Raw genomic sequence first — 12,342 nt, forward strand, 5'->3', positions numbered from 1 at the left:
TCAATCCAAGGTAGGTACTTACTCCAAGAACTGGCATCCCTGGACGCCATGCACCTGAGTGCTACCTCCAAAGCTTGGTTTGCCCGTTCTGCCTGGCCATTGGTTTGTGGGTGGAAGCCTGAGGAGAGATTACATTTGGCCCCAATGAGTTTGCAGAAGGCCCTCCAGAATTGCACAGTGAACTGAGAACCCCAGTCAGAAACGATGTCAGTGGGCAGTCCATGTAGACGGAAAATGTGCTGGATGAGTAGTTCAGCAGTTTCTTTGGCTGAGGGGAGCTTGGGCAGAAGGATGAAATGAACGGTCTTAGAGAAATGGTCAATAACAGTGAGGATGCATGTGTTGCCACCTGAGTTGGAGAGTCCTGTGATGAAGTCCAGGGTAATGTGAGACCAAGGTTGATGCGGAGTCGGGAGGGGTCTTAACAAGCCGGCAGGGGGTCGATTGGCTGTCTTGTTCCGGGAGCATGTGTCACAGGCTGCCACAAACTCCTGAACATCTTCCTTGATGGATGGCCACCAGAAGCACTGCTGGATGAGTGCCAGGGTTTGGGCAGCTCCCGGATGACAGGCCAGCTTGGAGTCATGACCCCACTGCAGCACCTGGGTTCGCACAGGACAGGGAACAAACAGATGATTACGTAGAATGTCGTTGGAGTTACCTTCTCTGGGGTCCTGCTCCAGGGCCTTCTGCACTAGTGTCTCAACCTCAAGTATGGCGGCCCCCACCAGGCAGCGTGGAGGGAGGATGGTTACAGGCATTTTGGACTCCTCCTGGCAGGAAGAGAACATCCTGGACAGGGCATCAGGTTTGCCGTTCTTGGAGCCTGGGTGGTAGGAGAGCATGAATTTGAACCGTGAGAAGAAGAGAGACCATCGGGCTTGTCGAGAATTGAGTCGTTTAGCAGACTTGAGGTACTCCAGGTTTTTATGGTTGGTCCAGACTAGGAAGGGAAGATCAGACCCCTCGAGCCAGTGCTTCCACTCTTCCAAGGCTAGTTTCACAGCCAGTAGCTTTCTGTCACCGATGTCGTCGTTCCGTTCGGCTGGGGACAGCCGGCGGGAGAAGAAGAAGCACGGGTGGACCTTGTTGTCACTGGCTCTCTGGAAGAGATTGGCTCTGACCCCTGACTTGGAAGCGTCAACCTCGACGATAAACTGCTTAGTTGGATCGGGTATGGTGAGAATGGGTGCTGTGGTAAACCTGCGCTTGAGCATAGAAAAGGCTTTCTCTGCTTCCTCCCCCCACTTGAACTGGGTCTTGGTCACAGTCAGGGCTGAGAGAGGTCTGGCCACCGTGCTGAAGTTGTGGATAAAGCGCCTGTAGAAGTTGGCAAACCCCAGGAAGCGCTGGAGCTCTCTTCTCGAAGATGGGGTGAGCCAGTCAGTGACTGCCTCCAGCTTGAGGGGGTCCATCTGAATCTTCGCTGGAGAGATGATGAACTCCAGGAACGAGACAGAGTTTTGGTGGAACTCGCTTTTCTCCGCCTTGACGAACAGCTTGTTTTCTAGCAGGCGTTGGAGGACCTGCCGGACGTGACCCCGATGTTCCTCCAGGGAGCAAGAGAAAATCAGGATGTCATCCAGGTACATGAAGACAAAGGTGTTAAGGAAGTCCCTCAAGACGTCGTTAACTAGTGCCTAGAAGACCACGGGCGCATTGGTCAGGCCGAAAGGGACCACGAGGTACTCATAGTGGCCTGTGGTGGTGTTAAAGGCCATCTTCCACTTATCCCCTTCCCTGATCCTAACGAAGTAGTAGGCATTGCGTAAATCCAGTTTAGTAAACACTTTGGCTCCCTGGAGTAGTTCAAAGGCCGTGGTCATGAGTGGTCATGGATAACGATTCTTTATTGTGATAGCATTGAGACCCCGATAGTCAATGCAGGGGCGGAGTGACTTGTCCTTCTTTTCGATGAAGAAGAACCCCGCCCCTGCTGGGGAGGAGGAAGGGCAGATGATCCCAGCTGCCAGCAACTCGGTGATGTATTTTTCCATGGCTTGTCTTTCGGCGGGAGAAAGAGAGTAGAGGCGTCCCTTGGGTGGCGCTGTCCTGGGCAGGAGGTTGATACCACAGTTGTAGGGTCCGTGAGGAGGGAGGGACACTGCTCAGGTCTTACTGAAAACTAGCTTAAGGTCCAGATATTCCGGAGGCACATGAGAGAGGTCAGGAAACTCGCTGGCTGAGGGCTGTGGTGGTTTGGCGGGAGGCAGAGCAGAGTTCAGGCAGGAGGCCAGGCAGGAAGGACTCCAGCCTAGGATGGTGTTATTAGTCCAATTTAAGTGAGGGTTGTGCTGCATCAGCCAAGGTAGTCCTAGAATGACGGGAACGTGAGGATTGTTCATGACATGAAATTGAATAGTTTCAGAGTGATTGCCTGAAATCCTTAAGGTGAATGGGGCAGTAAGGTGAGTGATGGTGGTCAAGCCAGTGCCATTGAGTGTCAGGATGGTGAGAGGGACCTTGAGGGTGAGTAACAGGATTCCGAGATCCTTGGCGGTGGTGGAGCAGATCAGGTTCCTGTCCGCCCCTGAGTCAACGAGTGCCTGAAGATGGTGATGCCAGTTGTTGTGGGTGATGATAAGAGGGAGCAATGGTCACTCAGCAGGGGACTGGTTCTGAGCATTGCCCACCAGGGCCCCTCGATTCACTGGTGGGCTTGTCCTTTTAGCTGGCAGGCTCGGCAGATGTGTCCTTGCTGACCGCAGTAGAAGCAGGCCCCCATGCTCTGCCAGCACAGTCGTTCCTCTGCTGACACCCATACCTGATCTACCTGCATGGGTTCAATGGATGAGGCGGAAGGTGGAGAGGAGGTGAAGCTGGGGCAGTTCTTCTCTCTCCTCCATTGTTGAATCTGAGCGTTGATGCAATTGGCAAGGTCCATGAGGTTGGAGAGGTCCAACGGCAGTTCCCGAAAGACTAGTTCATCCTTAATGGCGTCGGACAGGCCATGTAGGAATGCATCGACCAGGGGACTCTCATTCCAACCGCATGATGCCGCCAACATCTGGAACTCGATGGCATAATCCGAGGTAGATCGGGACCCCTGCTGCAGCTCCATGAGCTCCCTAGCCACCTCCCGGCCAGACAGAGAGCGGTCAAATGTTCACCTCATTTCTTCTGAGAATTCTTTGAAGCTGGAACAAAAGGATGCATCGGTGTCCCAGACCGCTGTTCCCCATTCCCTGGCCTTGCCGGTGAGGAGCATGATGGTATAGGCTACCCGGGAGCATTCTGTGGGGAAGGCCAGAGGTTGTAGCTCCAAGATCAGTGAACATTGAGACAGAAAAGATCTGCAGGTGCCTGGTTCTCCACTGTAGGGCTGAGGCGAAGGGAGTCTCAGTTCGTGGAGAGCGGCGGTGGCAGGAGGTGAAGAAGGAGGTGGCTGGGCAGGGTTAGGCATGGCTTGGGAATGCTGGAGTTGTGTGGCTAGAAGGTTGAGTGAATTGGACAGGGTGGAGAGGTTCTGGGTAATCTGTTGGAGCTCCTGTTGGTGGGTCCCGAGGAGAGCTCCTTGCTGCTGTATAGCCATTCTCAGCTGGGTCAGTTCTGCTGAATCCATGTTGGCCAGAACGTACTGTTAAGAGTGGCGAGATGAGGTGCGAGATTAGGATCCAGAAGCAGAACACAGACAGTAATCCAATAAATAAGGTGATTTAATCCAGGGAAAAGGCCATGGCAAAAAGGTAAATAAAGGATGAAAAAACAAATAGCAAAATAGTCCAGGTACAAAGAGACACAAAACTTTGACAAAACAATGAGGCAGGCAAGGACAAAAACGCTAGTGCAAAAAACCATGAACAAGAAAAAACACTAGTGCAAAAAAAACATGAATGAAAAAACGCTAGTGCAAAAAATCATAAACAAGAAAAAACACTTAGTGAAAAAAACCATAAACAAGAACAAACGCTAGACAGAAAAACCATGAGAAGCATAAGAGGCACAGAAACGGCTAGAGTAACAAGCGAGACATTCTGGCAAGGTCCCTGTCTGAGAATGGCATTTATAAACACAGCAGAAAAAAACAGGAAGTGAATGCAGGCAAGATGGAATTCCCATCCCGGATCCGGATTAACGCTGACCTTGGAGATAAGTAATCTCCGGAGTGGAAGTCCGGGGCAGAGCATGACATCAAACCTATCAGCCATGAGATGGGTCAGTGTTTTATCTTGCCATAAGTGTCCTGCCATAGGGTTATAATGAGCTGCATGGAATACAAGTTTCCTGTGGCTCTTTGGGCCCAACAACTGTGTCTTTTTTTTTGCCAGTCTGAGTGTCCTGCATCACTCCTTACAGTCTATCTTTCATTACTGTTAAGTACGGGCAGGCGAGCGCAATGTTGGGCTGGAGGGTTTGACCATCAACTACTCTCACTTGGTCAAAAGCACGTTGCAGAGTCTCATCCTGTGCCTGCTCAAAATCGAAATCCTCTTGGGAATCCTCAAGAGAGAAAGGAGGGCCAGGGCACTACCCAACTATGATGCAGCTGATGAAGATGGCTCTGGGATAGTCTCCCCAGCTAACGCTATGTCAGGATCCCCCCATGATACATTACTACAGGACCCACCCACCACTACTTGCTCCATTAACTACTAAAGCCCTGGCCAGTCTGTTCCCAGAATTAGTGAGTGGGTGAGGCGTGGACTAACCACCACCTTCACACTATGATTTTTTCCCCCAAAATTGGATCTGGACAGACAGCAATGGATACTGGTGAACATCCCCATGTGCACACATAACCTTCAGTGAATGTGCTGTACCCAGTGCCTCACCTTACACCAAGATTTGGTGGATAGAGGTCTGATTACAGCCTGAATCCACCAATGCATGGCATGTATCCCCTTGGATACTCACTGGTATGTAGTATGCTCTGGCTCAATTGAGGGCAGTCTCTGGTGCATTAGAGATCTGGACCATGACCCTCACCTTCATCACTTGGCACTGGTCCTGAAAATGCCCAGGCTCCCTGCAGCACCACCATACCAGCCAAGGCTTCACCTCTACACCAGCGATCTGGGGATCACTCACCTGTGGAGGAGAACTCACAGACACATAAGGGGAGGGAGGGGGGATACCACAGGATCAGTGAGCCGGCTGCGGGGGCGGTGGCCCCCGTTTCCATGGTACAGGGATGGGACGGGAAGGGGGCAATGAGGGAGGGAGAGAGAGGGGGAGGAGGCAGGATGTCTGCCTGTTGCTGGAACTGCTGCCAGATAGTCCTCCACCAACTCAATTGCACAACCCAGCGATGCCAGGCAGTGACACTGAACCCACTCCTTTGTCTCTTCTGGCAGGGGCACAATGAATTGCTCCAACACCACAGCATTGATGATCCCCTCGGCATTGCAGTCTTCTGCCCTCAACCACCGCCGGCAGACATCCCGGAGCTGTTGGCCAAAATCAAACAGCCAGCTGACCTGAGCCTGCAGCAAGGCCTTGAAGCACTGTTCCTTGTGCAGGGCGATCAGTGCTTGGTGTTGACTTTGCTGGGTGGCACCGAGGGCATGGACAAGGTCACTGAAGGGGGAAGACTCCATGAGCAGTTCCCTTCAATATCCTGGGTTTCAGCACCAATGTTGTATGTCCCTGAGGGTGGGTGGAACACTGAAGCACAGACAGGCTGGTAATAATGTTAAACACAGTCACTTTACAGAAAAGTGATGAGAACGAGGCCAATGAATTCAACCTGTTTTATAACAGGTTTGATGGAATGGCCAGTGTCCGCCCTGCTTTATCATCTGTCCTCCTTCCCACCACTTCAGCTGCTGCTCCTACTTCACTGACTCCTGTAGACAACGGCTCTCCCACCATCACTTCAGATGCTGCTCCTGCTTCACTGTCTATGCTACTGTCTCCTGCATGCAACAGCTCCCCTTCCACTGCAGCTGCAACACCCATCACATCTGGTTACCTGCCCCCATCCTTCACAGTTGATGAGGTGAGGGTGGAGCATGGGAGACTGCATTCAGGGAAAGCAGCAGGCCCAGATGGTGTGTGTCCAAGACTCCTTAAGGACTGTGTAGCTCAGCTAGCTGAGCCCATCCAGTGGCTCTTCAAGATGAGTCTATGACTAGGCAAGGTTCCAGTGCAGTGGAAAACATGCTGTCTCATACCGGTGCCCAAAGTAGGGTGTCCGGTTGAGATAAATGATTACCGCCTGGTGGCCTTAACATCCCATATTATGAATACCCTGGAGCATCTGGTTCTCCACTTCATGAGGCCAGAGGTCACTCATGCACTGGACCACCTCCAGTTTGCCTACCAGGATCATGTTGGAGTGGAGGATGCAATCCTTTATATGCTGCACAGGACTTACACATACCAGGAGGGGCCAGGATGCTATGTGAGAATCTTATTTTTTGATTTCTCAAGTGCTTTTGATACAATCTAGCCCATCATATTGAGAGACAAGTTGGAGGGTATGGGTGTGGATCCCCCCCGATATCCTGGGTAACAGATTACCTGATAGAATGACCTCAGTTTGTCAGGTTGGGGAACTGTGTCTCTGGCATGGTGAGGTGCAGCACAGGGGCTCCACAAGGGACTGTCTTAGCACTATTCCTGTTCACACTCTACACAGCAGACTTTCAATACAGCTCAAAATCCTGCCACATGCAAAAATACTCTGATGATACAGCTATTGTGGCATTTATCAAGAGTGGACAGGAACAGGAATACAGGGACCTTGTGGAGAACTTCAGGGATTGGTGCAGTAGGAGTTGCCTCCACCTTAATACCTATAAAATCAAGGAGATGGTGGTGGATTTTAGAAGATGTAGGCCACCCGTCTGCCAGTCTCCATACAAGGACAGGAAATTGAGGTGGTGCACTCCTATAAATACCTGGGGGTCCTATTGGATGACAAGCTGGACTGGTCCCTGAACACTGATTCTCTCTACAAGAAGGGACAGAGCTGCCTCTTCTTACTCTGAGGCTGAGGTCCTTTGATGTGTGTGATGAGATGCTGCACATATTTTATCATACTGTGGTGGCCGGTGTCCTCTTTTATGCTGCTGTGTATTGGGGTTGCAGCCTAATGGACAAAAAACACCAAGCGGCTGGACAAGCTGGTGAAAAAAAAGCCAGCTTGGTGCTTGGCAGGAGGCTGGGCTCACTTAGAACTGTGGTGGAGAGGGGCACATTGAACAAACTGAAAGCTATAATGGATAACAGCAGACACCCTCTCCACAGCCTCCTTGTTGGGCAGAGGAGCAGCAGTGGCAGGCGGCTCCTCTCATTGAGCTGCAGATCTGAGTAGTTCAGGAGTTCTTTTGTCCTCACTGCAATAAGACTTTTAATGCCCTCTGCCCCCCCCCCCCCATCTTGCACCTTTTTATCTATTTATTTATCATGTTTTTATCTTATTTATTATCTATATTTTTATTGTTATTTAATTGTTCTATTTATTTTAGTCTTTTTATGGTTATGACTGATGGAAAATTATTTTTTTTATGCTGCTGGATATTTGAATTTTCCCCTTGGGGATAAATAAAGTATTATCTTATCTCTTATCTTTATTTGCCTCACTAGCTTTTCAACTTAAGCTACTTTCTCTCTCTCTCTCTCTCTCTCTCTCTCTCTCTCTCTCTCTCTCTCACACACACACACAAAAGCTCTGGTCACCTCTTCATGCTACCCCTCCTTTTCACTGCTCTGTCATCACTGTGGAACAGACACACCCACACAGAACATCAATTGACAACAGGTGTGATCATTTTGCCACTCACCTTCCCTGGTCCCGCTCTCCATTCACAGACAGATGCTTGACTATGCCCCTACTGCCACATTAACTTTTTACTCAAAACTCCAGTCAATGATCCATCTATTTTCTACTGATTATCCAATTCAGGTCACAGGGGCAGCAGTCTCAGAAGTGATGCCCAATCCTTCTCCTCCCCAGCCACCTCCTCCAGCTCTTCCAGGGTGATGCCAAGGCAGTCTCAGGACAGCTGAGAAATACAATCCCTCCAGCATGTCCTAGGTCTGCCTTGTGCTCTCCTCCCGGTTGGACATGACAAAAATACCTCCCCTGGGAGGTATCCAAGACAGATGCCCGAACCACCTCAGCTGGCTCTTTTCGATGTGAAGGAGCAGCAGCTGTACTTTGAGCCCCTCCTGAATGTTCAAGCTCCTCACCCTATCTCTAAGGCTGAGCCCAGACATCCTGTGGAGGAAGCTCATTTTTGCTGCTTGTAGCTCGTTCTTTCAGTCATTACCCAGAGCATGTGACTATAGGTGAGGGTAGGAACACAGATTGACCAGTAAATCCATAGCTTTACCTTTTGACTCAGCTCTCTCTTCACCACAACAGATCAGTAGAGCAGCTGCATGACTGCTGACTTTGGTCAATGAACAAATAAACATCCATCCATCATCCATAACCACTAGCCTGTGCAGGGTCATGGGCAAGTTGGAGCCTATCCCAGCTGACGATGGGCAAGAGGCAGGGTACACCCTGGACAAGTTGCCAGGCCATGACAGGCTGACACATAGAAACAAACAGCCATTCACACCTACAGTCCATTTAGAGCCACCAATTAGCCTAACCTGCATGTGTTTGGACTGTGGGGAAAACCAGAGCACCCGGAGGAAACCCACGCAGACACGGGGAGAACATGCACACTCCATACAGAAAGGCCCCTGACAGGCACTGGGCTTGAACCCAGAACCTTCTTGCTGTGAGGCAACAGTACTAACCACTACACTACCATGACACCCAAAAAAGTCAACAGGATAAACAAATAAATCCCTGCCTATTTTAAATTATATTAAGTAAATGGTCACCACTTTAAGTTCATCAAAATAAAACAAATGTGTACAGATTGCTTTCAGTGCATATGAGTAGACAGAAAGGTGATAAGAGACATTTAAACAGTTCTATTTAAATTATTACAATGTGGATGTCAGGGTTAAAAAATGTACTGCAGTTACCAACAGAGGGTGACAAAGTCATTTTATTTTCACTTTCAACCACACATTGCCACGAGTCTTGTCTCTCTTTCTCCAATGCAGAAAATGTCATACATGAAAATCAAACTAAAATACAGTGCCTTGAAAAAGTATTCATACCCCTTGAACTTTTTCACATTGTTCTACCTTACAACCACGAACTTAAAAGTTTTTTTTATTGAGATTTTATGTGACAGACCAACACAGAGTAGCACATAATTGTGAAGTGAAACGAAAATGATAAATGGTCTTCAAAATTTTAAACAAATAAAAATCTGAAAAATGTGGTGTGCATTAGTATTCAGCCCCCTGTACTCTGATACCTCTAAATACAATCCAGTGCAATCAATTGCCTTCAGAAGTCATCTAATTAGTTAACAGAGTCCTACTGTGTGTAATTTACTCTCAGCATAAATACACTTGTTCTGTGAAGGCCTCAGTGGTTTGTTAGAGAACACTGAAGAACAAACAGCATCATGAAGACCAAAGAACTCACCAGACAGGTCAGGGATAAAGTTCTGGAGAAGTTTAAAGTAGGGTTAGGTTATAAAAAATATCCCAAGCTCTGAACATCTCAAGAAGCACTGTTCAATCCATCATTCAAAAATGGAAAAAGTATGGCACAACTGCAAACCTACCAAGACATGGCCGTCCACCTAAACTGACAGAGCGAGCAAGGAGAGCACTGGTCAGAGAAGCAGCCAAGAGGCCCATGATCACTCTGGAGGAGCTGCAGGAATCCACAGCTCAGGTGGGAGAATCTGTGCACAGGACAACTATAAGTCGTACACTCCACAAATCTGGCCTTTTTGGAAGAGTGGCAAGAAGAAAGCCATTGTTGAAAGACAGGCATAAGAAGTCCCGTTTGCAGTTTGCCAGAAGCCATGTAGGGGACACAGCAAACATGTGGAAGAAGGTGCTTTGGTCAGATAAGACCAAAGTTGAACTTTTTGGCCTAAATGCAAAGCGCTGTGTGTGACAGAAAACTAACACTGCTCATCACCCTGCACACACCATCCCCACTGTGAAACATGGTGGTGGCAGCATCATGCTATGGGGATGCTTTTCTTCAGCAGGGACAGGGAAACTGGTCAGAGTTGATGGGAAGATGGATGGGGCTAAATACAGGGCAATCCTGGAAGAAAACCTGTTGGAGGCTGCAAAAGACTTGAGACTGGGGAGGAGATTCACATTCCAGCAAGACAATGACCCTAAACATACAGCCAGAGCTACAATGGAATGGTTTAGATCAAAGATCAAAGAATGTTCATGTGTTAGAATGGCCCAGTCAAAGTCCAGACCTAAATCCCATTGAGCATCTGTGGCAAGACTTGAAAATTGCTGTTCACAGATGCTCTCCATCCAATCTGGCTGAGCTTGAGCTATTTTGCAAAGAAGAATGGGCAAAAATTTCAGTGTCTAGATGTGCAAAAGTGGTAGAGACATATCACAAAAGACTTGCAGCTGTAATTGCAGCAAAAGGTGGCTCTACAAAGTATTGACGCAGGGGGGCTGAATACTAATGCACACCACATTTTTCAGATTTTTATTTGTTTAAAATTTTGAAGACTGTTTTATCATTTTTGTTTCACTTCACAATTATGTGCTACTCTGTGTTGGTCTATCACATAAAATCTCAATAAAAAACTTTTAAGTTCATGGTTGTAAGGTGGAAAAATGTGAAAAAGTTCAAGGGGTATGAATACTTTTTCAAGGCACTGTAGAAGTTACATATGTCCACCCCCCAGGTTTTATGTCCCAGAGCTAAGATTATGACACTTCAGCAATAACAACAGCAATAATAATAATAATAATAATAGTAATAATAATATCGGGCGGCACGGTGGTGTAGTGGTTAGCGCTGTCGCCTCACAGCAAGAAGGTCCTGGGTTCGAGCCCCGGGGCCGGCGAGGGCCTTTCTGTGTGGAGTTTGCATGTTCTCCCCGTGTCCGCGTGGGTTTCCTCCGGGTGCTCCGGTTTCCCCCACAGTCCAAAGACATGCAGGTTAGGTTAACTGGTGACTCTAAATTGACCGTAGGTGTGAATGTGAGTGTGAATGGTTGTCTGTGTCTATGTGTCAGCCCTGCGATGACCTGGCGACTTGTCCAGGGTGTACCCCGCCTTTCGCCCATAGTCAGCTGGGATAGGCTCCAGCTTGCCTGCGACCCTGTAGAAGGATAAAGCGGCTAGAGATAATGAGATGAGATGAGATAATAATATCTACTGTGGGCGGCACGGTGGTGTAGTGGTTAGTGCTGTCACCTCACAGCAAGAAGGTCCGGGTTCAAGCCCCGTGGCTGGTGAGGGCCTTTCTGTGCGGAGTTTGCATGTTCTCCCTGTGTCTGCGTGGGTTTCCTCCGGGTGCTCCGGTTTCCCCCACAGTCCAAAGACATGCAGGTTAGGTTAACTGGTGACTCTAAATTGACCGTAGGTGTGAGTGTGAATGGTTGTCTGTGTCTATGTGTCAGCCCTGTGATGACCTGGCGACTTGTCCAGGGTGTACCCTGCCTTTCACCCGTAGTCAGCTGGGATAGGCTCCAGCTTGCCTGCGACCCTGTAGAACAGGATAAAGCAGCTAGAGATAATGAGATGAGATGAGATATCTACTGTGTTTTTGGTTACTAATAATGTGAAACAAAGACCTTAATGAGCAGAATGTGGCTCTTTTCATTGTGAAGGGGCAGCAGCTGTACTTTGAGCCTCTCTTGAATGTTCAAGCTCCTCACCCTATCTTTAAGGCTGAGCCCAGACAACTTGCGTAACTTATACATTTGTGTAAGTTACTGTAGTTTCTGTTTATATATTATTAAGAAGTTAAAATGCATTTCTTACAGATGGCAGTTTAGATTTCCTGAAAAAGATTTAATCTTGTGGTTTTGGTGTGTCTAAAATTTGCTGTTTTCAGTAACAGACTGAATATTTTCCATATTTATATCATCATCTATTTCTGTTCTCTTTTTAGTGCTGATTTCACTTCTACCAGTGGCCCATGCTCAAGGTGATTTATATATAGTTTATCCTTTATATTGTGCACATATTTGATTTGTTTTGGGGCTGAGAAGTTTGTGCTCACTTTGTCAATTCATTCCTAGTTTATTAATGCAGGTTTTATAGTTTTAAACAAAGGAAGTAACATGAACTCAGTTATTTTCATTCTTTGTTCTCACACCATCTCATGTAGATTCACTTTGTGCTCTTGGTAAATTCACCCACACTGCATGGCTCTTAATTTACTGTTTCCCTTTTTACAAGAATTCCTTTCACTTAAAATAAATAATGTTATAAGAAAAGGACGTCCAATAAAATTTCAGATGTGAATAAATAGTTTTATGCTGCTTAAATGCCTTACCATATAAAATATAAAATAGCACAGGTTTAATGACATCAACACAT

General features: G+C 47.8%; 1 protein-coding gene across 1 annotated transcript in view; it reads left to right on the forward strand.

Annotated features, from left to right (window-relative positions):
- The window catches only part of LOC132885935 (titin-like), a 605,367-nt gene that overhangs the window by 25,377 nt on the left and 567,648 nt on the right, over positions 1–12,342 (forward strand). Inside the window, exon 2 of the mRNA XM_060920468.1 lies at positions 11,912–11,947. Within this exon, the coding sequence (XP_060776451.1) occupies positions 11,912–11,947 (36 nt within the window). The remainder of the gene's footprint in view (positions 1–11,911; positions 11,948–12,342) is intronic.

This window comes from Neoarius graeffei, chromosome 1 (assembly GCF_027579695.1).
Source record: "Neoarius graeffei isolate fNeoGra1 chromosome 1, fNeoGra1.pri, whole genome shotgun sequence".
NCBI classification, from domain to species: domain Eukaryota; kingdom Metazoa; phylum Chordata; class Actinopteri; order Siluriformes; family Ariidae; genus Neoarius; species Neoarius graeffei.